Genomic DNA, 25,122 nt, shown 5'->3' with positions numbered 1-25,122 from the left:
TCCTTCTTTTCAAGGAAACAACAAAGGGAAGACATTCACACTAGCAGTCTTCCAGTCATTACAAACATGGGAGTAATAATGCACAGTGCACACGGAGCCTGGTAATTGTTAGGTGCTAGCCATTCCCTTCTGTTCCCAATCCACAAATTTGGTAATGTGACATTTCTCAGTGTGGGAGTATGAATCCTCAGCTCAAGCTGTTGAGACACTTCCTTACAGTACCTTGTAGTTGTACTGAGACAGTGTGTTTCAGAGGAGCCTCAAACCCTCAGATCTTGCTTCTGTAGTTTAGAAGCCTGAAATCCTCTGGGCCAAAGTTTTTGAAAGTGTCCCCCTGGCACCCAAATCACAGGCACAGATCCATCCTAAAGCTCCATTTGAAAGGCGTGGAATCCATTTTCAGGTTGGCCCTGCTGCACTAAAGTCAGAGAAGCCAGGGGTGATTCACATCAGCTAAAGCAGTGGCCTGAAATCATGGCAACAGTCACCAGAAAGTGCTTTTAAAAGTTACTCTCCACCATGATGGAAAGTACAAGGCAGACAAAGTGCTAAAAGTTTTTACATTTAGAATGTCTTTGATGAGATATTTTTCTGAGGACTAAGATGACTGTTATTCCAGAAATGAACATCAAACCATACAGTGCAATTCTGCAGATGTCAGTTTAACATCTGTAAAGAGAAAAATCATATTGCAGCTCAAGCAATACTTTAGAAAGCACACTTTAGTTGGTGAAAGGCCACACAGAGTATATATAGAGAAAAGTATGCTTTACTAATGCATGATGAGTCTGAAAGAGTTAATCTCAACACAGACAAGCAAAATGGAGTGGATGATAAATACAGAAAGTATTTGATTAAGCAGCTTACTGAGTGTAGTCAAATGAGGTACAGGAAAAAAAATGGGCACCTTTGTGGTAAAGAAGGAAATGTGTTTAAAATGGCTTGAGGAAGGGAGTGTTATCTCAAACAAAGAAAAAAACATTTTAAACACTAATTAAATTGCTACTGAAGTGACTTTTGAGTTTGTTCTGGTTTTCCTAAGATTGTATTATCGTGGACTAAAGCATGACTTGGATTATCTGCCCGTGCAAATGAGGAAGAAGGATGAAAAACAACCAAATAAAATATTTCCTTGAAAATCTGTATTGGCTGTCAGGAGATTTGGCTTGGGCACACAGGAACGGGAAAATGCGCATGCTTGCTGGGTTTAAAGAGCTGGTGGAGAAGGAACAAACACACCTTCAGCTTTAATGTATCTACCTTCTGGGACTCCCCCCAACCTATATGTGGTCCAGAGAGGCTCAGACACAGAAAGGTAAGAATTAAATATAAATTGTTTGCTCCAGAAATGGGGAGGAAGCAGTGGAAGAATTTTGACTGTGAGGGGAGCTTTTGCATCAAATCTGCCAGGGTCTGGTTGGACAGGCTTGCATAAAAATAATTTTTCTTAGAATTGTATCCTAGTCTGTTGCAAACACTCTCCCAAGAGTAAGTTTCCCTCGATCCAGCTAGTTCAGTTCATTGAAGTTCCAGGGTTTGGGGGTCCTTTTACTGTTTCTAAGTACAACTCTAAGCACTTGAATTTCTGAGTCTTTCCTTTCCTGGCCCACTGTCTTTCGTGAGTGTTTTGCTTAGAGTTATTGCCTCTCTTTCCTGCCCACCTCCCCCATTTAGCTTTCTGAATCTTCATTGTCTGCAGTGTTGTGTGTAGTGTCAATTTATTTTAATTTACTGAGCACACCAAACAAGCTCCAGTTTCACTTAGTCTTTCATGTTCCTTCAGAGATTCATACCTCCAATCTCTGCTAGATTACTGAGGCAAACAATGAATTCAATGAAGAATATTACAGTAAATTATGCTGATCCTGTCAATATCATTGTCTGTTGCTTCTCAGAGGTTGCACTGTTTCATGCAGTGACCTCTTGTTCCAGGTACTTGAAATAAACATCATTCTACTTCTCACAATCACTTGCCAATCCTCGATTCATTATCTACCTTCTGGGTTTCTTTCTAAAGATACATAAATTTTTGTAAGTACAGGTGAGATGTCTGAAGAAGGAAGTGGTGAGCAGGCTGAAATCTTGGGCAGGATTATGCATGACCTGGTAGGTATGTAATAACATATACCAAGACTTACCACATGCAATGTGTGTGAAGGGCAGCAGAGATTCAATTATTTTTGCTTTCAGTGGAAGAATTTTGTGACATACTGACATTTTATATCTCTATAAAACCTTTGGAACAGTAAGTTAAGACAATATCAATTAAAGCTTTATGGTATTTTTATTGACAAAATTGAATTTTAGATACCAGCCACCACACATTTCTGGGTTATTTTAATGTTATGTGGTTCTGACATATTTCTCTCTGCCAGCACTAAAAAGGTGTGGTGGTAAGGCCAAATGAGCCCAGCACAAACCCAGACCAAGTCCTGGCCTGTCCAGGCATAAACCCCCTTTCCCCCTCCCTCCTGCAGGGGTCTGGGGAATGTGAGAAAAAGACAAAGAACCCAGGTGTCAGGGAATCTGGTAAACAAGGGATATGCCCTCCTTTTGTGGTAAACAGGCACATGCACTGCCCATGCTTCACTTAGACTAGGTTTTTGTCTTTACTTTATATGGTTATAGCCTGGTGAAATCCCTTTCTATTGGTTGCCAATTGGCCAAATTGATCCTCAGACAAATGATTAAAGTAAAGCCAAAGTGTAAAGAGTGTGCCTTGCCTCACCTTGCGGTGCCTTCCCTAAGATCTGGGAAAAGAAGCCACGAGCTTTGTGACTCAGAATCTTTGCTGTGCCTCAGTTTACCTGGAAAGATACAAGCTCCTCATGTAAGCTGCACTGAAACCACAGTCAGCCTCTTTGCATCGTAAAAGCCTAGGAGCAGACAGATGTGTCTTGATGGGCAGAGCAACAAATCTCAGGTGAGCCAAGACCCCGGGAACCATCCCCTTGCAGCGATAAGTCACTTCCAGCTGAAACGCTGGCTTCTCAAACCCAGACCTCACAGCAAAACGCTGAGAGCGGTAGGCTCTTGTCGAGAGCCTGGACCCTTGGGAGGGCCTGCGAACCTTGGGAAGCATCGAGAGTCACTTGCCATTGTGCCGTGGCCAGCACGGCCACTGGGACTCTTGAGACAACCCTGCTGGCAACCAGACCTCAACAGCACCCCAAAAGCCATTACTGGCTAACGTACAGCAACAGCACCCTCTCCACTTGGGTGGAACTCCTGTTGCTCTTGGATTATATTGCAGCCCCGGAGAGAATTCTGGAGCAATAGTATTGTGAGTAATTGGTTATTTTCTATGAAGCCTCCTTGTAAAAGGCTCTATCTAACTGCTGCCATTTTGACAAAGTGCCTGTCGAGTCTCCCCCTAGTGGACAGATGCCAGATTGTCTTTCCCACTGTTTCCTCGGTTTGAATAACACCATTTAAATTGTTTATATCATAGAATCATAGAATCAATAAGGTTGGAAAAGACCTCAAAGATCATCAGGTCCAAACTGTCACCCAAGACCTCATGACTACTAAACCATGGCATCAAGTGCCACATCCAATCTCCTCTTGAACACCTCCAGGGATGGTGATTCCACCACCTCCCTTGACAGCCCATTCCAATGGCTAACAACTCTCTCTGTGAAGAACTTTCTCCTCACCTCGAGCCTAAAATTCCCCTGGCACAGCTTGAGACTGTGTCCTCTTGTTCTGTCACCTATATACTGTACATATCCATTGCAAATGTACTACAGCTGCACACCAAACCTACTAGTAAGCTTTTTTGGGCAAATTTTCATATTGATAAATAATAATTAACATTTTTATTAATATCACATTTGCCTTATTAATAAACCAAAAATCCTATTCATAACAAATGGCAGAAAGGAAAGAGCAAAAATGTAGCAGAAAGAATGTAACTATGAAAGATGGAGATCTCTCAGTAGAACAAAAGATACTACTTTGTGGTGTAACACTGAAAAGAACTGACATCAGGAAGTTATGTTGTGTACAGAATAAGCCTTTCAGGGCAAACCCATGAAATTTAGCCCCATTTCATGCTTTGGGGGAGTTGGGGAGGGGGGGTGGGAGGGCAGGGTAAGGGTAAGCAGCCCAAGCCCTTATATATGTCATTTGCTCTGGCAAGTGCAGAACTATGTCTATCTATGTCCTATTAACTTACTCTTGTTTTCACAGATATACAAAGGAATACAGAAACAGAGATGACCCAACCACAACTAATGCTATTCTTTTTCTAGTTAGACTATTTAATTCAATCCAATATATTCCTGTGAAGCAAAATCACCATTATGGTGAATAATTTCCTGATAGAGCAGGGATATTTAAATGGGCTCATCTTTTCTAAATGGAGGCTTCACCATCTGTTCTGTCCTTTCATTACAAATAGAGAGGGAACCTAACTCAGGGCATCAGCATGTAAAGCTTAGCATTGTAATGATTTAGATGTGTGTGTATGTTCTTCATGCACCTGATATGTTTTCTCACATACCAAAAGGAATTCAGAGGGAAGACCAGTCTCTCATAACCTAATAAACTCTCTGATCTAGTGCCTTTATTCCTTTCTCATGGCAGCAGAAATTGATGGCCAGTAGTTTGCATTTTATTAGGACAATTATGACCCTGTTGTTGTCCTGTAGGATTTCTATCTTTATTGGGCTGTCATTTTGTGATACCATTTACCTCTCTGCAGAAAATGAGCCTGGATTCCTATTTTTTTCTCTCTAGCTGGGCCTACATATGCTTCATCACGCACAGAAATCTTGCAGGAGATGTGATGAGGATGTGTCAGACTGCTGAAAAGCTCTGTCCTTCCCCAAAGGATGCCATATGATCTCTCTTAAGACCATTTAGAGAAAGAACATATTCCCCTCAGAGGAGCACAAGACCAGAAAGTCCAAAATGCATCACACTGCACCATTTTTACTGCTTTAAATGACAAATTTTGCAGGAGGTTAGGAGGGGAGGTACAAGTTACTGCACTTCATACTCTATCTCAGGAGACTGATTGCATGCTCAGTGCAAACATTAATTCAAAGAAAACCCTCAGGGCCTACCTGTGTTATAGCCCCTCCCAAGTGCTGGCCAAGGACGATGATTCTTCCAAAGGTTGCCCAAATACCAATCACTCTGGTTCTCCACCAAGCCAAGAACCTGCTGCCCTGGAAATGAGCAAATTGCAAAAACATCATGAAACAAAAGACAGACAATTAATGGGAAACAAACATGAAATCTGAAGACAGACAGACAGTAGAAAAAGAAGACAGAAATTCAGGTGCTGCCTTCCTTTCATGTGTTTGGAAGATGCCTGCTTATGTAACAGACAGCAAGCCTGGCACAGCAAACTCAGCATGGCTCATTTCTTTCCTTCTCCCCTGGCTAGTCTGAGTAATTAAACACTGTGGGAACCTTTGTCATGCTGACGGAAATATATCACCCAGACAAATCTGAATGCTGCTTGATTTTGGAATACAATGATGGAGAATCCTCCTAGTGAGAAGTAAGGTTGCTAAAATGATCATCTAAGTCTGATGGAGATAATATAATTGAAGAACAAGGCTCTGTATAACAGATTATTCTGTTCCCATGCACAACCTCCCTCCTGCCCCCCTTTTGTTTCAGGGATTTTTTTTTCTTAGTCATAATGGAAATTCCTTTTGCTCAGGAAAATATTGGATTCTAAGAGTTTACATACATAAGAAAGTTGAACTGCTTTAATTTAAGACAGCAATTTAAAAGTCATTTAGGTAAGGCTGTGTGGAATGCTGCACGGAAATGATGATTTCAGTTTTAGATGGGTTTATTTTGGTTTAGCTTACATTGATTAGCAGCTGGCTTCAGCTAGAGTAAAATGTGGTTTAAATCAAATGTGTCTAGAAGGTTTGCACTGCTTAAAAATCAACTGAAAGTGAATGTTTGTATAGATAAGGACTTAATTATCTATCCAGAAATGTGCTGTACAAAATGTAAATAAGAGAAGTGATTGAAATGATGCTCTGGTGACAGAGAATGGAGGGAAGAAGAAAGCTGCATTTGGACCTAGTCAAAGGAATGAAAGAGAATGGTGTTTTGACAGAGGGACCCACTCAGTGAGGGCACTGAGACTGTGATTGGAAATTATTTTGCAGCCTTTTGATAAAGCAATTAAGCATCATGCTCTGAAGACACATTTTCATATCCCAGCTATACTCATAAAACTGGCTATATGGTCACAGCAAGGCACTGAAAGCATTAAATGATCATTATATGTTGCTTATATAGAACCACAGCTGTATTACTGAAATTTCAGTATGGCCCAAGACAAGGCTGGGCTAAGAGGCAAGATACAAATCCATAAGTGATTAATTCAGTTTTCCAATCAACTAGAAAGGCATTTGGATAGGTCAGGTAAATGTATCAGTGGAATGTCAGTAGAGCAGTGGAATGCCAGTAACCTTCACATGTGTCTTGTATGCTGTTTCAAAGAGTGTGAGCAGCAGTAAGTGACCAATGCATAGAGCAAACAAATCAGCACGTTATGAAAGCATTCAAGGAGTGAACAGAAATCAGTCTCGAAATAGCCTTGAGAGATTACCAAACCCACTCCACACTGCTGTTCAGGATCATCCTACTCTATCCCAAACACAGCATATTAACATACCTCACCAGACCTCCTAATTTTCTAATGAGGTATCTCCTTTTCCATTTATATATATTTGTTACATGATATGGCATAACTCATTTTTAAGAAGGTTGAAAACCTAGAGAGCAGAAAGGATCATATACAAACCACAAAATATTTCTCACCCCACTGGTGCTTCTGGAAACTGGGTGCAATGCACAAGAGAATGGAGGACATGACAAATTATAGAGGCAGATGCATCCTAGGGAACTGATGATTTGAATAAACTGTAGCTAATGTCTGAGCGTGTGAGACACCAAGACACTAGGCAGCAAATGGGCGACACAAGCTATATATTGTGAGGAAATATGAAAGGGATCTCAACTGGCTGAAACAAGACTTAGGCAAAGAAGAAGGCTGAAGGGTGTAATTTAAACCAACACTTGTTGATTCCATGCTGGTAGACCGCACGTCCTTTATAACCACACCCTTAAGTTAAGGTAGAATAAAGCACAATAAGATAATATCACGGCTAATAAAGGATGAGGAAAACCAGACCAAACCAAATAAAACAATAAAAAATGCAGGTGCAGCTGGGCTGGAATGGATTGGCACAGCTGGTGGGAGGAGAGTGACCCTGCCCATATTCTGAGTGCACATCTCGCAGCTCAGCAGTCCATAGATCCTTCTCAGGACAATGCCACTAATGTCAGAAGAAATGTCAGAATTCCATTTGCAAGAAGCAGGTACCGAACTTCCTTACCATGGAGTCGCAGAGTTTAGCCCTCCAACGGATGAATCATGCAACATGACCAAATCTTGTTGCTTGTTAATTGTTTTCCTCTCTCACTTACAAATCCAAAAGCTCAGTTCTGATAACAGAAGCCTTGAAATGCTTATTTTTCAGTTATTATTTCTCAGGAAATTATGTTCACACATATTTATTGTAGCTGCATCACTTCCTTAACCCTTTTCTCCTTTATTTTTGAAGAGACAAGAACAAGTCCTCCTCTCACCAGTATTCCTTCAGCTTTCATATGGATAAAGGCAGAAATTAAGACCATGTAACCTCTAGGGCTTAGATACGTTGATCAGATAATGTGACTCACACGTGTGCATCAACTGAGCTGGAATAACTGCCCCTCTGTGTTGGTTTAGCATGTCACAAATACAAAGTGAAACATGTTAGTTAACACATTTTGGCTTGCTCTTGCACTGGGCTGGGAATGCACATATTTTCATTTATTGTCCTAGGGTAGAGCAGTTATGCAACTTGTCAGGCAGTTGTAACTCTTGCTGGTTTCTAAAAACCTACTAGGCAGATGTGATGGCTTGTCTCCCAAGCCACCCTGGAGAAAGTTATGAAGCTATGTTTTGCATCATCTATATTTCTGTTTCTCCAGGCTGGAATAGTGCTTCTGTCTCTGCCAAACAAGAATATGTTTTTATTTCCTTTTACATTGTCTCAGTGATCTTGACATAGGGCAGAAGTGATGAGGAAACCAGAACTTCAGCTGCATTGCAAATATTAATAGATCCAAAAAATGTTTTCACTCTGAATCAGTACAGGAAAAGGAAATTCAGAAATATTCTCTAGAAAACACTCCCCAAATATTTTGAAGACATCCAAATAACCACTTCTAAATGTACAACCCCCCTCACTTTAAACAGTGAGACACATAATATATAGACACATTATATATACCATGGATACCACGTAATTCTGTGTATCTAAAAGTGCAAACAAACTAAAATAATGAGTTTTGCCCTTCCAATTCTGAATGACAGAAAATGTTTCACTCAAAGCTTTCATCAGTTATTTTTCTTTGTATTCATAAATCATTGTGAGAATATCTGTCCAATGTATATGAGCATTACCAGCTGTTCCATTTAGTTATTCACCTTTGGGAATGCATTATGAAGGTACAAAAATGAGGCACTGGACGAAGCAGTGCATGGTGTTGAGCAGGCACAATGAACAGTTCTCTGACCATTTATCAGCCTCAAGCTGTCCCCTCTCCATGCCTTCCTGCAAGGTTCATGCTGTTCTGTGGGAACTTTGACCTCTGCTCATACTGCAATCTCAATTGAGATTTTCTCAGGAGAAAGTCCCTTCTCACCACGGCCTTCTGTAAAAGGCAAGCAGAAGAGACTTATGCCAGTTACTCTTCCAGCAGATGAGAATATGGTGGCTATCATAATGCATTTGAATCATTAAGCATTCTAAGCTGCCTGTTTCATCTTCATGAGAGGTACTATAATAAAATACCATCACTACCATCACTAACAGCAAAAGCTCTGTCACTGCTTTCTGCTCTGGCCCTGTAGTTATGATTAAGCATGCTCCTTTCACCATGTTACTTCACGCACAAGTTAGCCTATGAAAATGAAGCTGTCTTTTTCACTCATTCATACATCACCATTAACAGCCAGACAACAGAAAACAAGGGGAGGATTCTGACACAACCACAGTGAAAAATTGTCAAGCAGGCAGAATTACATCTGCATTGCTGGGAACAGGGCTGTGCGCTGCCCGGCTGTGGGATGGGACCCTTCCAGAAGGCAGCTGCACAGCTACAGCATTTTGCACAGTACAGCTCCCTGACAGCTTTTGCATGATGAGAAGAGCTTTTCCTTGCAAAAGCTTAGCTGTCACTGGGAAGAGGTTTCCATGCAAAAATAGATACTTCTGAACCTGAGAACTCAATGCCTTCCATTCTGTTTTTACTTCATAGTTTTTTGGTGGCCAGCAGTGGGTAAAACTTGATCTTCTAACTCAGGCATTGAATTACCTCAACTCCTAGACCTGATGCTGATTTCTAGGGTGACACTGGACAAGTTACCTAACAGCTGCTTGCTTGTACGGATAACAATAACTTTTCATCCCTCTCCCACTTTGCCTGGCTCAGATATTGCAAGTATATGTCCTTTGAGGTACTAAATGTGTGCTAGTTTCTACTGAATGCTTACAGTAGCTGCATGTGGCCAAGCTGGAGCTCCATCCAGCACAGCATTGTGTCTCCAGCAGCAGAGAGTAGCAGCTGTGTGATATGGAGCACAACAGTGCAGCTGTATGGTAGCACTTCTTAATAGTAGTCCTCCAGTGCCCAGTGACTTCTGGCATGTGAAACATTTGAAGAAGTACCATCTTTTATTTATGATGAATCTGGTATCTGCTAGTTTAATTGGTGCTCAGCACAACCCTGGTCCCTGTGAACAATATTTTCCTATTCTGCCTTGATTTTTTCCTAGTTTAAAGAATTACTTAAGCTCACTCTTGCCTTAAGATATTTTTCTATTACAAACAATAATGATAGTATAAAATTATAGTTATTAGATCTACTTTCAACATCTTCTTTAGCAGAAGCCTTTTTTTTTCTCTTTCTGTGTTAGAAGCTCCAGTGGCTTTCACTTGATCTCACTGCAACTACAGAAAGAGCAACAGGTCCATGGTAAACACTTTGTGTGAGCTGCACTTTCTGTGGTGCTGAGGACATCAGGCTGTTTCTGGAATGGGGAAATAAAAAGGCATGTTAGAGGGGTAGGAGTGGTGGTTTGACACCTTTTGAGTGTCCATGGTCAAAGGGTGAGCTGGTATCACAGGAGAGGTATGTTTCAGCACAGGTCTCCTGGTTGTTACACTGCCAAGGTTTAGTTTCATTTGATACATGCCTCCAAGGTGAAAAATGAGTGGAAAGTATTTTTCATCCTTTAAAAACATAAAAAGAAAGCAGTTCCTACAGTATGGAGGTTATTAAAGAACAGAACAAACCTTTGTCTTACTACTAATTACTTTAACAGCAGTGGTTTACATCATTAGGAATTTAACAGAGACTTGAATGCTGGAGCCAAAGCCAAGTATGGCCTGAGCAATGCATGTCTTTAGTGTAAGTGGAAAGAACAAGAGAAGGACTCAGCAAGAATTTAAGATTCAAGCTTGGGCAAAGGTACATATTCTGAATGCTGAAGCATTTAAAAATTGTCCAGTATCAAGTCTGATGACTAGAGTCAGGACTATATTGGGTTATTTTCTGCAAGACTCAGAGCAAAAATCTTTCACTAATGTTCTTTTCCTCTTCTCTCCTCCTGATTTCTTTCTATCTTTTAAAACCCTGCATAGGACACACTTCCTTTCCAAAAAGTGTGAGGCCACATTCTTAGCTGGTGTAAATCTTCATGACTTCAATGAAATCAGTACACTTGTGCTGACTGATACCAACCTAAAGTGTTGCACTTCGTGTTAAGGCTTGCCTGAGTGACTGACCTTATATCTATGGCCTTCCAGTTGCTGATTTTGCACTGGTTCCTACAATGTGTGTGGCTTCTAAAATCTATCACTTCTCCTGCCACATCTCTCATCCCCCTCTCCAGATCGCTGTCATGTTCAAGCTTTTCAGCCTCACTGTTGATGCCCTGTGCAATTCTGGCACTGTCTATATCAATTAATTCTTTCTCTTGCTCCCAAACTCACTCTTCTACTGCCACATCCTCTCTCATCCCTGAAAAAGACCCTGTCTTTGCCTGTAACAGATGTCCCAAGTTACCTCTGAGAATATATTCCAAGCACAAAAGCCTCTCATCACTCTCCTCTATAAAGTTTGTAGAAATATTACCATGAACCCAGCATAAGATAGGCACACAACCTTCTGGGCAGCCTGGTCCAGTGTTCTGTCACCCTTGCAATGATTTTATTTCCTATGCTCCAGCTTGCACCCATTACCTCTTGTCCTATCACTGGATATCACTGAGTAGAGCCTGGCTCCATCTGCCCGACACTTACCCTTCACATTAATGAGGTCACTCCTCAGTCTCTTCCAAGCTAAAGAGCCCCAGGTCCCTCAGCCTTTCTTCCTAAGGGAGGTGTTCCACTCCCTTAAATATCTTTGTGGCTCTGCAGTAGACTCTTTCAAGCAGTTTCCTGTCCTGTATGTATACATAAACGTGTGTATACATATATGAATACATATGGTGGTAACTTCACTACTTCCCCAGGCACTGGAATGGGCTGCTCCCAGAGGTGGTGGAGTCATCATCCCTGGAGGTATTTATAAAGATGTGTGGATGTGGTGCTTAGGGACATGGAATAGTGGCAGTAGCTTAGCAATAGTGGTGGGATTGTGAGCTCTAGGCAAGTGGTAGGACTTGATGATCTCAGAGGTCTTTTCCAACCTCAATGCTTCTATGATTCTATATGCATATACATGAATAAATATATACAGGTATGTGTGCATGTGAACAGAGAAATATAAGAAAAGGCAGTCCCTACTGTGAACTTCTCTTTTACATGTGAAGAAGTCAAGTTTCAGAGAAAAAAGGGCTGCACATACATTTAACTTTTTTAGATAGTATCTTGCTTGCATCACATATATTGCTGTTTCCCAATAGTCATGAGCCCTTTTGAGTGAACTAATTGCTCATGGAGAGAAACTTCTGGAGAGTTATTAAGGAGAAACTTGGATGAGAAGGAAGCCAGAGAGTAGCTCACTGAAGGTACTGGCAGGACTGTCTTAGGAAAGGAGAGAATGGCTTAATGGGAGCATCATGTTGGACAGCACACTGGCACCAGTAGAGGAAGGAGACAGGTAGTGAATACTTGGTAAGAAAGGAGGGAAGATATGTGAAGCACAGGTAGATACAGCAGATCAAGGACAGCGAAAGACAGGATGGGTCAGGCTGACTCAGTGAAGGAGAAAGGAGCTAGTGAAAGCAATAGAGGAAGACACTGCCAATGCTCAAACAAGGATCTAAAGTGATGGTATCAGTTGACTTCTGGATGTACCCAGAGGTGCTGATAGTGACATGGCCAGGGCAAAAGAAGGGGAGAAGTAAATCGGTAAAAGACTGCACAGAACAAAACTTGACAAATATTTGTAGATAGTAGGAGGGAGGATTCAAAAGGCACAATCACGTGCAAAGGTGATCAAGAGTATGAAGCATACAGAACTGGACTGAGGAAGGCTGGGGTAAAGAGCTAAATCTGTGATTCATCTTCATAAGGAAAGATGAAAGAATGAAATCAATAAAAAGAAAAGACTATATTGGGTTTCCGCACATTTCTCCACTCCTCCAAGGAGCTTGTTAGAAAAATGAAGAGGAAGTGAGGAGTCCAGCAAACTATAGCAAAGCTAGCAAATCCATCATTAATGTTTGCAGCACTTTCATCTGCAGAATTTCAGGGAAATGGATTCTCAGCAGCTAAGCACAAGAGAGCAAGTGCAGAAAAAAACCTTTCACTTTGGAACAGGACTGTTTGAGGTTATCTGTGACCACGGCAAGGCTCTCTGTGTCCATGAGAACAGGGCTCCTGTGTTGCCAGCAACTCACTTTAGAAGATTTTGGAGATGTTATGATTTGGACACAGACAGAAGTTTTTGTTTGTTTTCTACCTGTCATGAAAGGATATGCTCAACACATTGCCATGAAAAGTGCTCTAGCATGGAGTCTAGGGAATAATGAGCCTGACCAGCAAAATGGTGGTGAAATTGTAAGCTAGAACAGAAGAGATGTCCATACCAGCTTCACACACTGCTTACCTCAGTTACTATATTGCTGTTTATAGCAGAAAACTGCATGATGTTCACAAAGTGCAAGGCCCTGCATCTGGGTTGGGCCAATCCCAGGCACAAACACAGGCTGCATGCAGATTGGCTTGAAAGTAGCCCTGAAGAAAGAGACTTGTGTGTATTAGTGAGAAGCTCACAATGAGCTAGCAGTGCACTCACGCAGCTCAGATGAAGATCATATCCTAGGCTGCATCAAGGCCAGCAGGTCAAGAGAGATGATTCTGCCGCTTTGTTCTTGTGAGAGCCTACCTCAAATACTGTGTCCAGTTCTAGTGTTCCCATCATAAGTGGGACATAGAACTGATGGATTGAGTCCAAAGGAGGGCCATAAAGCTGATTCAAGGGCTGAAACAGCTCTGCTATGAAGACAGGCTGAGGGAGCTGGGATTGTTAAGCTTGGAGACAAGATTCCAGGGGAACCTTATAGCTGCCTTACAAAACCTGCAGGGATCCTGCAGAAAGGCTGAAGAGGGACTTTTCATAAGGATGTCTAGCAATAGGTCAAGGGGCTATGGTTTTAAGGGAGAGTAGGATTAGACTGGATCTTAAGAAGAAATTCTTCAGTACGAGGGTGGTTAAGACTCTGGAATAAGTTGTCCAGGGTGGCTGCAGCTACCTCCTGCCCAAAGGTGTTCAAAGCCAGGCTGGATGAGGCCTTGAGCAGCCGAGTCTAGCTGAGAGGTGTCCCTGCCCATGGCAGGGAGGTTGGAGTAGATGATCTTTATGGTCTCATCCAACCTAAGCCATCCTGTGATTCTATGTTCCAGCAGTAGAACATGGGACTTGAGCCAAACCCCTTCACACATGATACGTGTTCTTTCCTAACCAGGCTGCAGGAGGTCATCAAGATGTACTCATGGCTCTGACTACAACGGCACTTTTTAATTCATGCCTATGTCAGCCTAAAGATTGTGTTCTCCTATACTGCTTTTTACTCATTGCTCTTTTTAATTTTTAATTTGCTCAATATAAACTCCCACGCTCTAAAAGCGGCAAAATGTCCTTGTGAACAAAGTAAATTCAAATCCACTGCCTCTCATACTCAGGCATTGGTCAGAGAGAAATATTTTAAAGTGACTGTGCCCAGTTTCAGGAACATACAAGCCATTAGAACCATGCCTCAAATTTGTGCTATGCAGGAGTATGTGATTACCAAACAAAAATGCTTTTTTTTGTGTTGCCACAGGTAATGCAATAAAAACTGGTTTGGGGAAGCATGAAAGAGCATGAAGGACTGACTATGCATCAGGACTCTGCCTGTTGTAACTGTAGCAGCCTGTCATAACTGTATCAACTTTATAAAGGGTATACAATCCCAATATGCATGTTTTCATTGGCACAAACCCCAAGCTGAGCAGAAGGATGCAATGTGTCTAATTCTTACACAATGCCTTTCATTAGTAGACTTTTAAGAAGGAAAGGCCTCCTTACAACAGGAGAAACTGAGGCACAAGGTGATGGAGTGACATTTCCAAGGTCACCTGGGAGGTTTAGTGGCGATCTCTGAAGAGGTGCCAGGACTTGTGAGACCCAGAACAGACTGTCCTTTTTTAGCAGCCAGTGTAGTGCCTAAACTCTCACTGCTGGTAATAATTTAGAAATTCCCCTCAGCTAGTCTTTTGAGCAGCTATTGGATTACTGGGTCCACTGATGGCTGAGTTTTTCTCACCACATCCCTGGATGCTATGTTTCGCTCTGACACGGACTTCCTTTGGGTACATCTCTTTGGGATTCTGGGTATGTCGCTTCACTTTCTTCTTGAGGTTCAGGCAGCTGGTCATTTTAGCTGCACTGATGTAAACCTTAAGCTGTCTCCATTAATTGAACAAACTTAACTGAGATTCACACCCAGGGTAACAGAGGTTAGCAGCTGGTGGCTGGTTCCTCACTTTTGTTCTGTATAATGAGGATAATGCCTCTGCTTCACTATACTTCATCAGGTCTCTGTAATGGGTGTTTGAGGGTGTTGAAATAGTGAATTGCTGTTTATTAGCAATGAACTAGAGACAGAGAGTAATAATATTCCAGAGAGTTTCTACTATTCTGGACACTGTTCATGGAAACTACACAACTGCCTACTTCATATACTTTTGGTCAGTTATTATATATAAATAGCAAAATAGTAAACTCCTTTCCTTTTTGTCTGAAAAGAATAAATCTTCTAAATTGATGGACACATCAGGATTGTTTGTAAGCAAGAAATTAGCAGGAATGTACCATAAGTACTTTGTCTGAGCATCAGAGATGTCCCAGAACGTAGAGTAAGTGGCAGGAAAAAACCCAAGATGAACAAAATGAATATGATTGGTTTCCTGATTCCAAGTTAAAAAACAAACAAAAAACCTAAAACCCCAAACCAAACAAAAACCACAAATAACCCCAGCCAAAAACCCCTGAAATGCCCCCACCCCACAAAGCAAAATAGTGCTATATTTAATAGAAAAGGGCTGTAGTCATCCACTTAATGTGAAACAGGTTGCCAAGCTTTTGTATGTGGTGTTGAGAATCCAAATACGTTGATATGTTGCTATGTTTTTCCTTTTGTTCTGCTAAGAAGTGAAGCAGCTCTGCACTTCCCTTTGGCTATGTGGCCTGAGCAGCCTTTGAAAATTGTCCAGGATGAAAATCTAGGATTTGTCTTTTCAGCAGAGGCAGATTGCAGTAAGGTTTTGCTACATTCCTAGCACCTCTTGAAAATGTTATTAATGGCACTTACTATTACTGACAATTAGTTTATGTAAACAACTCACTTTATGCTTTTAATTAGGGGCCTCAAGACAGAGGCTCACAAACACTACTGTTAGAGCTCACAAACACTACTGCTAAGAATCATTTATGCCTCAAAGTACCAGGTGGAAAGATGACACTGCAAACATTTGTTCACATCTAATGACAACTAGTCCTATACATGAAAATATGACAGAGCTCTGATCCCAAATAACCTGCTGGTTTGCATCTTGAGGCTACAGAATAAGAGATGTTTCTGCCTGGTACAACAAAACAGTGGCTGTACCAGAAGCCTTATGCTTCAGTGATGAGCTCAAAGAGTCCTGGGATCTGTTCCTCATTCTAATGTGGAATGGCTATGCAACACAGATGGGTCACCTCCTTTTTGAGCTTCAGCCTAAGTAAGGCATGGTTCTGCAGTCAGGCTAAACAGTGGATGTGCATGTAAGAAGAAAAGAACAACCTGGAGAACAGAATGGAAAATTTTATCCTGACACAGTGGTGCAAGTTAGTTTGTCACTAGGAAATGGAGCACTGCAAATACCTAATAAACACACAGAGAATTGCTCTTAAATTTCAACACAACCATTCTTTCTCTATGTTGCTTTCTGTCTTTTAGCCTGCACCCTGGAGACATCCTGATTTACAGGGCAAAATGGATGAGATGTTCTCTCACTGAAAATGCTGCTACCCATAAACTCAACTTAAAATCATATATAGCATTGAATTCAGCTTTGCCAGCTTGTAATAACCCTGTCTGATACTACAGAGTCAAGCCTGGCACAAAGATAAAATTATCAAGTCACCACTTGCACAGTACCTCAAGCTTGAAGTTCGAAGAGCATGGTATGTCTCACAGATTGCTGGTAAGCATTAGTTAGTTTACTTTCTAAGTTTACAGCTGTTTACTACATGTATGACACACTTTACTATCATGACAATAAGGTCCTTAATATTCCTGAAGAAGAATCCAGTAAGGCTTGGAAAAAGAAATTTAAGAAACCCTGTTCCTCATTTCCCTTTTTTCCCTGTTTATTGGTTTAATACCCAGTAATTCCTGTCATTCTGAAGAACCTCAGAGGGAGCAAAGAGGAAGAAGGCTGTCTCAGCTGAGTAAAGGGTGTGGTCGTTTGAGGCTGTGCCTTTAAGAACAAACACTGCTGGAACACACTGGCTAATGTTTTTGGTACTAGAACCAAAACATTCTGATATTCTAAACGAATTTCATTGGTTGATAAACAAAAATTCAGCTTTAGATTGTGAAGCGGTTGGAAAATTTTTTCCTCAGTTCAGTTCGGTTTGGGAGTTGGGGGAGTTTGGTGTTTCAGCCTGTTCTCCCTGCCTGCTTCTTCTGCGAACTGCTGGACTTGGCCTTCAGATAAGCAAACACTAATCCTGCATGGGCTTTTGAAGCTTGCTAACAACTCTTTTCCTTAGTAACTTGCCTTTCTCTCTCTCTAACCCCTTTTTGGGGAAAAAGGGAGGTAAGGGGGGGAGAGAGGGGGTTCCAAAGAGGGGATCCCTCCCTGAGGGAGGGATTTTTGTTGTGTTATTTGTCTTTGCTGTGTATTTCTGTGTATATATTGTAAATACCTGTATATATTGTGTTATATATAACCTGCTTTCCATATATGCTTGTAAATATATAGCTTTTGCTCTTCGACTGAGTTAGCTGTGGTTTCTTACTCTGTGGAGGAGGGAGAGCTAAGCCCTCTCTCAACCTACCACATTTATTGGCTGCCCAACTCGGGGCTTGGTGACAAATTAGTTTGATTTATTGCTTGCTTGAGTCGAATGAGCAAACATGAAGGTGTTTTGGCTTTTTGAGCGTCTGCTCTTCTCGGTCTTCAGTGTATTGATCTACAAGTATTGCCTGGGTATGATTATCGATAAGATAGGTAAATATATAATGCAAAAATTATATTTGTGGTTTAAGTACAAGATTCGGCTTCTGTATGATCAGTGCCTGGAATTCTTTTATGTTAAAAAGTACAGGAATGTTACATCTAGCACACTCCCTATTGAGATAAAAGAGTTTAAGATTCCGCTCGGTGAAAGGGTAATTTTAAGTGATGGCTGGGATCCAAAGCTGATTTTCTTGATGTGTGTAGTCCTGCTGCTGATGATAATTAATGTGTATTTGTTGGTAGCACTGTACCGGGAGAAAAAAGTGTCCAAGGCATGTTTTGTTATAAAACGGAGGGTTAAGAGACGAAAACGCCACCCTAGCTCTGTTTCAGGAACATCCAGTGAGGATGATAATGGAGAATCTGTGTCAGTTAAAGATAAAGCTAAAAAGTCAATCGGCAAGGCAGCTCTGAATAGCAATGGTGATGATTCTGGCAAGCAGCCAGGGGCTACAGTAGCCCCAAACATGGCGGCTCCTGTGTCCCAGGCAGCCACCATTAACGAGGCAAAGTCATTTCCTCCTTCTTCCATGGCAGGAGCGGAAGCGTCCTCCAAAGCAACTAATCTGTCTCAAAGCTTATCAGCTTCTGATAATAAGGCAGCTGGAAACCCAAACACAGCTCCAGTAAAGCAAGTAGCAGTTTTAACAACAAGGAAGGGTAAGACTAAAGCTGATTCAGGAGCTGACGGGGATGCACAGCAAGGTTCTTCTGCTGGGGAGGAAGAGAAAATCTGTCTTAAAAATATAGCTGAGTTATTGAGATCATCAGAGGATCGAGATGCATCTCTTGGTAGGACAGCAGCTAGTGGTGGTGCTTCTCAGCTTAAAGGGATCTTTGAGAGGTTGTTGGGACCACAAGTTGAGGAACAGGAGGCAGAGGAGCAAGAACAAGATGACATAACCGACTGCTCTTCACCCCGGGAGGAGCTTAGAAATGTAAGAAAAGACTATCTCAGAGCAGATAAGGAGCCAGTTCTCGCTTGGCTTGGTAGATGCTATGATACAGGTGCTCCAGCTCTAATGGTTGGAGACAAGTCAGCAGCCCAGCTAGGAACTCTCTCAAAGGATAATGGAATAGATAGACATCTAGGCAAGGCTCTCGGTAAGGTTAATCTGTGGATACGCCTTCTAATGGCGGTTCTCATGAGATACCCTTCCCGAGATGATCTTCCATGGAATCCTAAGCCCTGGACTACCATAGATGAGGGAATCAAGCGTCTGAGAGAATTTGCTGTTAGAGAGGTACTCTATGGTGAACATGAATCTCTGAATCCTGATGATGTTCCTGTAGGAAATGGTCTTACTAAAAAGCTCATCAAGCTTGCTCCTTCCAATTATGCAAACATTCTGGCAAGCAGAATTGTAGCAAGAAATTATGGTGGAGCTCCTCTTACGGTTGGCCAATTCACTGATCAATTGAGACAATTGGATGATAGCATGACACGTGTTTCTTTGGTTTCAGCCATTGAAACTCTGTCTGGAAAACTGGAGAATTGCATGAAAGAGCTGAAGGATGAATTTAAAAACACCATCTCCCAATTGGCACAAAGAGATGATTCCAATTCTTCCTCCAGGTGGGTACAGGTTTCATCTGTGAGGAATAGACATCCTCCAAGGAGGTCATTCCAAAACAGATCAAACCAAAACAGACCACCAAGGCAGTCACGTAGGACTATTTGGATTACCCTGCGTGATCAGTTTGGTGAGAACATGAACAGGTGGGATGGTCAACCAACTTCTAATCTTTTCAGGAGACTGAGAGAACTGCAAAGTGGCAGAACCCGAGGTAGCAATACCAGAAGGGTAGCTGTTACTTCTACAGTTCCCCAGGACAACTCTAGTAGCTCCAACAGTGGCTCCAGTTCTAACACTGCACAGTGTGCTCGTTGCACCTGTGGACATGTTCCCCATAACTAGGGGTGCCCTGCCTCCCGCCAGGGGGAGGAGAGGGGTAATACAGATAACAGAATCTATTGGGATGTGTACATCCAGTGGCCTGGCACTTCACACTTTCAGAAGTACAGGGCCTTGGTTGACACAGGAGCTCAGTGCACCATATTGCCATCAAATTATCAGGGATCAGAGTCCATAACTATTCTGGGAGTCACTGGTGGATCTCAAGAGTTAAGTAAAGTGGAGGTTAATATAAGCTTAACTGGTAAACAATGGAAAAAGCATACAGTTGTGACCGGACCTGATGCACCTTGTATTTTGGGAATTGATTTTCTGAGAGAAGGGCGTTTCAAAGACCCTAAAGGTTACAAATGGGCTTTTGGAGTAGCTTCTGTAGAAATTGATGGACAAAAACTGAAGCTGTCTGCTAGACCTGAGCTTTCTGATGAATCTGCAGTTGTGGGACAACACAAGATTCAGGACATTAAGTTGCCGGTTGCTTCTCGGACTGTGTATCACAGACAATACAGAACCAACCGTGACTCTTTGTTGCCCATTCAGAATCTGATTCGTCAGTTGGAGAGTCAGAAAGTCATCAGCAAAACTCATTCACCTTTCAACAGTCCAGTGTGGCCTGTGCGAAAGCCGAATGGAGACTGGCGTCTGACAGTGGACTACCGAGCCCTGAATGAAGTAACTCCGCCTATGAGTGCAGCAGTACCAGACATGATGGAACTCCAGTATGAGCTGGAATCCAAAGAGGCCAAATGGTATGCTACCATAGACATTGCTAATGCCTTCTTCTCTATTCCCATAGCAGAGGAATGCAGGCCTCAGTTTGCTTTCACCTGGAGAGGAATCCAGTACACTTTCAACAGACTGCCAATGGGCTGGATCCACAGCTCCAGCATCTGTCATGCAGTAATCCATGATGCTCTGGAGGAAGGTGGTGCTCCAGAACACATCCAGTTCATCGATGATATCATCGTCTGGGGTAAAACTGCTGAGGAAGTCTTCGAGAAAGGTAACAAAATCATGGACATTCTCCTGAATGCAGGTTTTGCCATCAAGAGAGACAAAGTGAAAGGTCCTACCACAGAGATCCAGTTTCTGGGAGTGCAGTGGCAGGATGGACGCCGACACATTCCAGTGGATGTGGTAAATAGAGTCTCTACCATGGCAAATCCCACGAACAAGCAAGAAACTCTACGTTTCTTGGGGATAGTGGGATTTTGGAGACTACACATTCCTGGATACAGTCAGATTGTGAAACCTCTGTATGATGTGACTCGAAAGAGGAACAGTTTCCACTGGGGACCTGAACAACAAGCAGCCTTTGACCAGATAAAGCAGGAAGTAGTCCAAGCAGTGGGTCTGGGACCTGTGCGAGATGGTCCAGACATTAAGAACATTTTGTACACGGCTGCAGGTGACAATGGTCCAACCTGGTGCTTGTGGCAAAAAGCTCCAGGTGAGACACGTGGACGACCTCTTGGTTTCTGGAGTCGAGGTTACAGAGGTTCAGAGGCTAATTACACTCCAACAGAGAAAGAGATTCTAGCTGCCTATGAAGGAGTGAAAGCAGCTTCTGAAGTAATTGGAACTGAGTCACAACTTCTCTTAGCTCCCAGATTGCCAGTTTTGAATTGGATGTTCAAAGGCAAAGGTTCCACACCACATCATGCCACAGATTCCACCTGGTCTAAGTGGATGGCCCTGATAACACAGAGAGCTCGAATGGGAAATCTTGAAAGACCTGGTCTGGTGGAGGTGATCTCAAGTTGGCCTGAAGATACCAACTGTGCTAAACCTCCAGAGGAGAGAGTAACTCGTGCTGAGGAAGCTCCTCCTTACAATGACCTTTCTGATGATGAAAAGAAATATGCTTTGTTCACAGATGGTTCCTGTCGTCTCGTCGGGAACAAGCGAAGGTGGAAGTCTGCAGTGTGGAGTCCAACACGCCGAGTTGCAGAGGCGAAGGATGGAGAAGGAGAATCCAGTCAGTTTGCAGAGGTAAAAGCTGTCCAGCTAGCTCTCGACGTGGCTGAACGTGAGAGATGGCCAAAGCTTTATCTCTACACCGACTCATGGATGGTAGCCAATGCTCTATGGGGTTGGCTAAAGAACTGGAAAAAGAATGGCTGGCAGAGGAAAGGAAAACCCATCTGGGCAGCTGAACTGTGGCAAGACATTGCTGATCGAATCGAGAGAATTCCAGTGAAAGTGAGACACATTGATGCTCACATTCCCAAGAGCAAAGCTACTGAGGAACAGCAGCACAACCATCAGGCAGATCTAGCTGCAAGAGTTTCTCAAGTAGACAAGGACTCTGAACTTGATCTCGACTGGAAACACCGAGGTGAGATATTCTTAGCTCGGTGGGCTCACGATTCGTCAGGACATCAAGGCAGAGATGCAACATACCAATGGGCTCGTGACAGATCCATAGACATTTCCATGGATGCCATCACACAAGTCATCCATGACTGTGACATTTGTGCTGCTATTAAGCAGGCAAAGAGAATTAAGCCCTTGTGGTATGGTGACAGATGGTCCAAATACAGATATGGTGAAGCTTGGCAGATTGACTACATCACTCTACCACGTTCTCGTTCTGGTAAGCAGTACGTGCTTACTATGGTAGAGGCAAACACTGGATGGCTGGAAACTTACGCAGTCCCACATGCAACTGCACGCAACACCATTCTCGGTCTGGAGAGACAGATCCTGTGGAGACACGGAACTCCAGAGAGGATTGAGTCAGACAACGGAACTCACTTCAAGAACAACCTTGTAAAGAGCTGGGCAAAAGAGCACGGTATTGAGTGGATTTTCCATATTCCTTACTATGCACCGGCTGCAGGGAAGATTGAACGCTACAACGGTTTGTTGAAGACCACTCTCAAAGCCATGGGACGTGGAGCTTTGAAAAACTGGGAGAAACATTTAGCACAAGCAACCTGGCTGGTGAACAGTAGAGGTTCAGTGAACCGAGCTGGACCTGCACATTCTGATCTGCTACAGAAAGTAGAAGGTGATAGAGTTCCTGTTGTTAGGGAAAAGAATCTGTTAGGTAAAACTGTTTGGGTATTTTCGCCCTCAGGAGAGGCTAAACCTGTCCGAGGGGTGGTTTCAGCAGAAGGTCCGGGTCACACTTATTGGGTAATGCAAGAGAATGGTGAAATTCAGTGTATTCCACAAAGAGATTTAACTTTAGCTGAGAGAGTTTAATTTCAGAATGTTGTACAGCTACAGCGCGTCCAAAGGAAAGAGTCCCTGAGGAATCTACGGTGCACGAACCCTGAGAACCCTGAGAGCCCTGAGTCAACTGAGAGTCCCTGAGTCCCTGTTTCCCTTTTTCTTCGCTTCGTCTGCGGAGAGACAAACTGTTTTCCATTTTCTTGATTTTGGATTTTCTTGGACTTCTGAATCATCTACATCCGAGTATAGCCGGAATGGACGATGAACTTAACTTACGAACTGTAAATATTGTTCTGGATTGGATGGACAGTACGAACAACCAATGAAATTGTTTAGAAAGGGGTGGACTGTGGTCGTTTGAGGCTGTGCCTTTAAGAACAAACACTGCTGGAACACACTGGCTAATGTTTTTGGTACTAGAACCAAAACATTCTGATATTCTAAACGAATTTCATTGGTTGATAAACAAAAATTCAGCTTTAGATTGTGAAGCGGTTGGAAAATTTTTTCCTCAGTTCAGTTCGGTTTGGGAGTTGGGGGAGTTTGGTGTTTCAGCCTGTTCTCCCTGCCTGCTTCTTCTGCGAACTGCTGGACTTGGCCTTCAGATAAGCAAACACTAATCCTGCATGGGCTTTTGAAGCTTGCTAACAACTCTTTTCCTTAGTAACTTGCCTTTCTCTCTCTCTAACCCCTTTTTGGGGAAAAAGGGAGGTAAGGGGGGGAGAGAGGGGGTTCCAAAGAGGGGATCCCTCCCTGAGGGAGGGATTTTTGTTGTGTTATTTGTCTTTGCTGTGTATTTCTGTGTATATATTGTAAATACCTGTATATATTGTGTTATATATAACCTGCTTTCCATATATGCTTGTAAATATATAGCTTTTGCTCTTCGACTGAGTTAGCTGTGGTTTCTTACTCTGTGGAGGAGGGAGAGCTAAGCCCTCTCTCAACCTACCACAAAGGGATAAAAACAAGTGTCATGAAAATAAGCTTTAATTGAGAAAGAAAGATGAAAAACGTGAGCTCAGAATTTTATTGCACGGCCCTGAGCCAGAGAAACTTTGAAGTGTTGCAAAAGAGTTAAAGCCTAAAAGCAAAGAGGTGGAAGACTAGCAGAAGGTGCCAGTTTCATTAAGTAGATATGTTGATGATAACAGGAAGAAAGGGCAAGACTTGATGTCCACTGAAACACAACAACTCCCATAATGTATTCTGCACATCATATCATTCAAGCCTCTAATATTTCATTCATTGATTTTATTGTCAAATGAAAAGGCGCTTGTTCTAAGTGGCATTTAGTGAGACAGATGCGGAGAGACTCTGACTTCATTACTGGGAGTTTGCTCTCTGGATAACGTTGACATTACATGGGTAAAAGGCAAAAAGACTGCAAAAGAATACCAGTTCTACTGCTTAAAAAAGCCTCTCCAGTGCTCTCCCTGGGAGCTGAAGGGCTTTGCACCCAGTCAGTCTGCAGTCTGTCTCACATGTCATCTGCAAAAAAGCATCGCTCAAAGTTCTGACATAGGTACATTGAGATAAGTTCTATTAGCCTAGGATTCATTTTTTTGTGCTGATTGCTGTTTTCTGCTACAGAAAGAGAGAAGATCAGAAGAGAAGTCTATGAACTATTTAACACCCAGTTTCAAAGAAATATTTGGCATTGTGCTTACAAAACAGAGAGGACAAACAGACATGAATCAGTCTGTTATTTTTAGCCTCAGTAGCAAATATCATCAGAGAAATCTTGGAAGTATGTTTACTGTCTCTCAGTAGTTACAAGTGGTTGCACCAGTTGAGAGGCAAAGAAGAGTTCAGAGTTCCTTTTAGCCACAGAAATAAATGTAATGGGAAGTCAACCACCAGAAAGAAGGAAACTAACATCTGTATGGAAGTTCAAAAAGCATCCCAATACAATTTGCCTGTTCCCAAATCCACCTGGTACGGGCTAAGTGAATACTGAAACAACAGTGTTGAGAAAAAGCACTGCAAGCCTTGCTCTCTCTGGAAAGAATTAGAGGAGGAAAGTGCCTCACCAAGAAGGTGCCTGCAGCCACATGTTACAGATACCTTTTTTAAGCAATAGAAGAAGCTGATCCAAACCCTTACAGGCTAAAAAAGACTGCAAGCAGGCCCTCCTTTTTCTGTCTGCGTGCTCCTTGTCCTACATTAATATGTAAAGTGTAGCATTAGAACTCTACTAACTCTCTTTACTGAAC

General features: G+C 42.4%; 1 protein-coding gene across 1 annotated transcript in view; it reads right to left on the bottom strand.

Moving 5' to 3' along the window:
• The window catches only part of LARGE1 (LARGE xylosyl- and glucuronyltransferase 1), a 287,244-nt gene that overhangs the window by 59,570 nt on the left and 202,552 nt on the right, over window positions 1-25,122 (bottom strand). The window contains exon 8 of the mRNA XM_009896150.2: window positions 5,070-5,174. Within this exon, the coding sequence (XP_009894452.1) occupies window positions 5,070-5,174 (105 nt within the window). The remainder of the gene's footprint in view (window positions 1-5,069; window positions 5,175-25,122) is intronic.

This window comes from Dryobates pubescens, chromosome 15 (genome assembly GCF_014839835.1).
Source record: "Dryobates pubescens isolate bDryPub1 chromosome 15, bDryPub1.pri, whole genome shotgun sequence".
NCBI classification, from domain to species: Eukaryota; Metazoa; Chordata; class Aves; order Piciformes; family Picidae; genus Dryobates; species Dryobates pubescens.
Note: the sequence above shows the minus strand (reverse complement) of the source record. Positions and strands in the feature narration are given on the sequence as shown.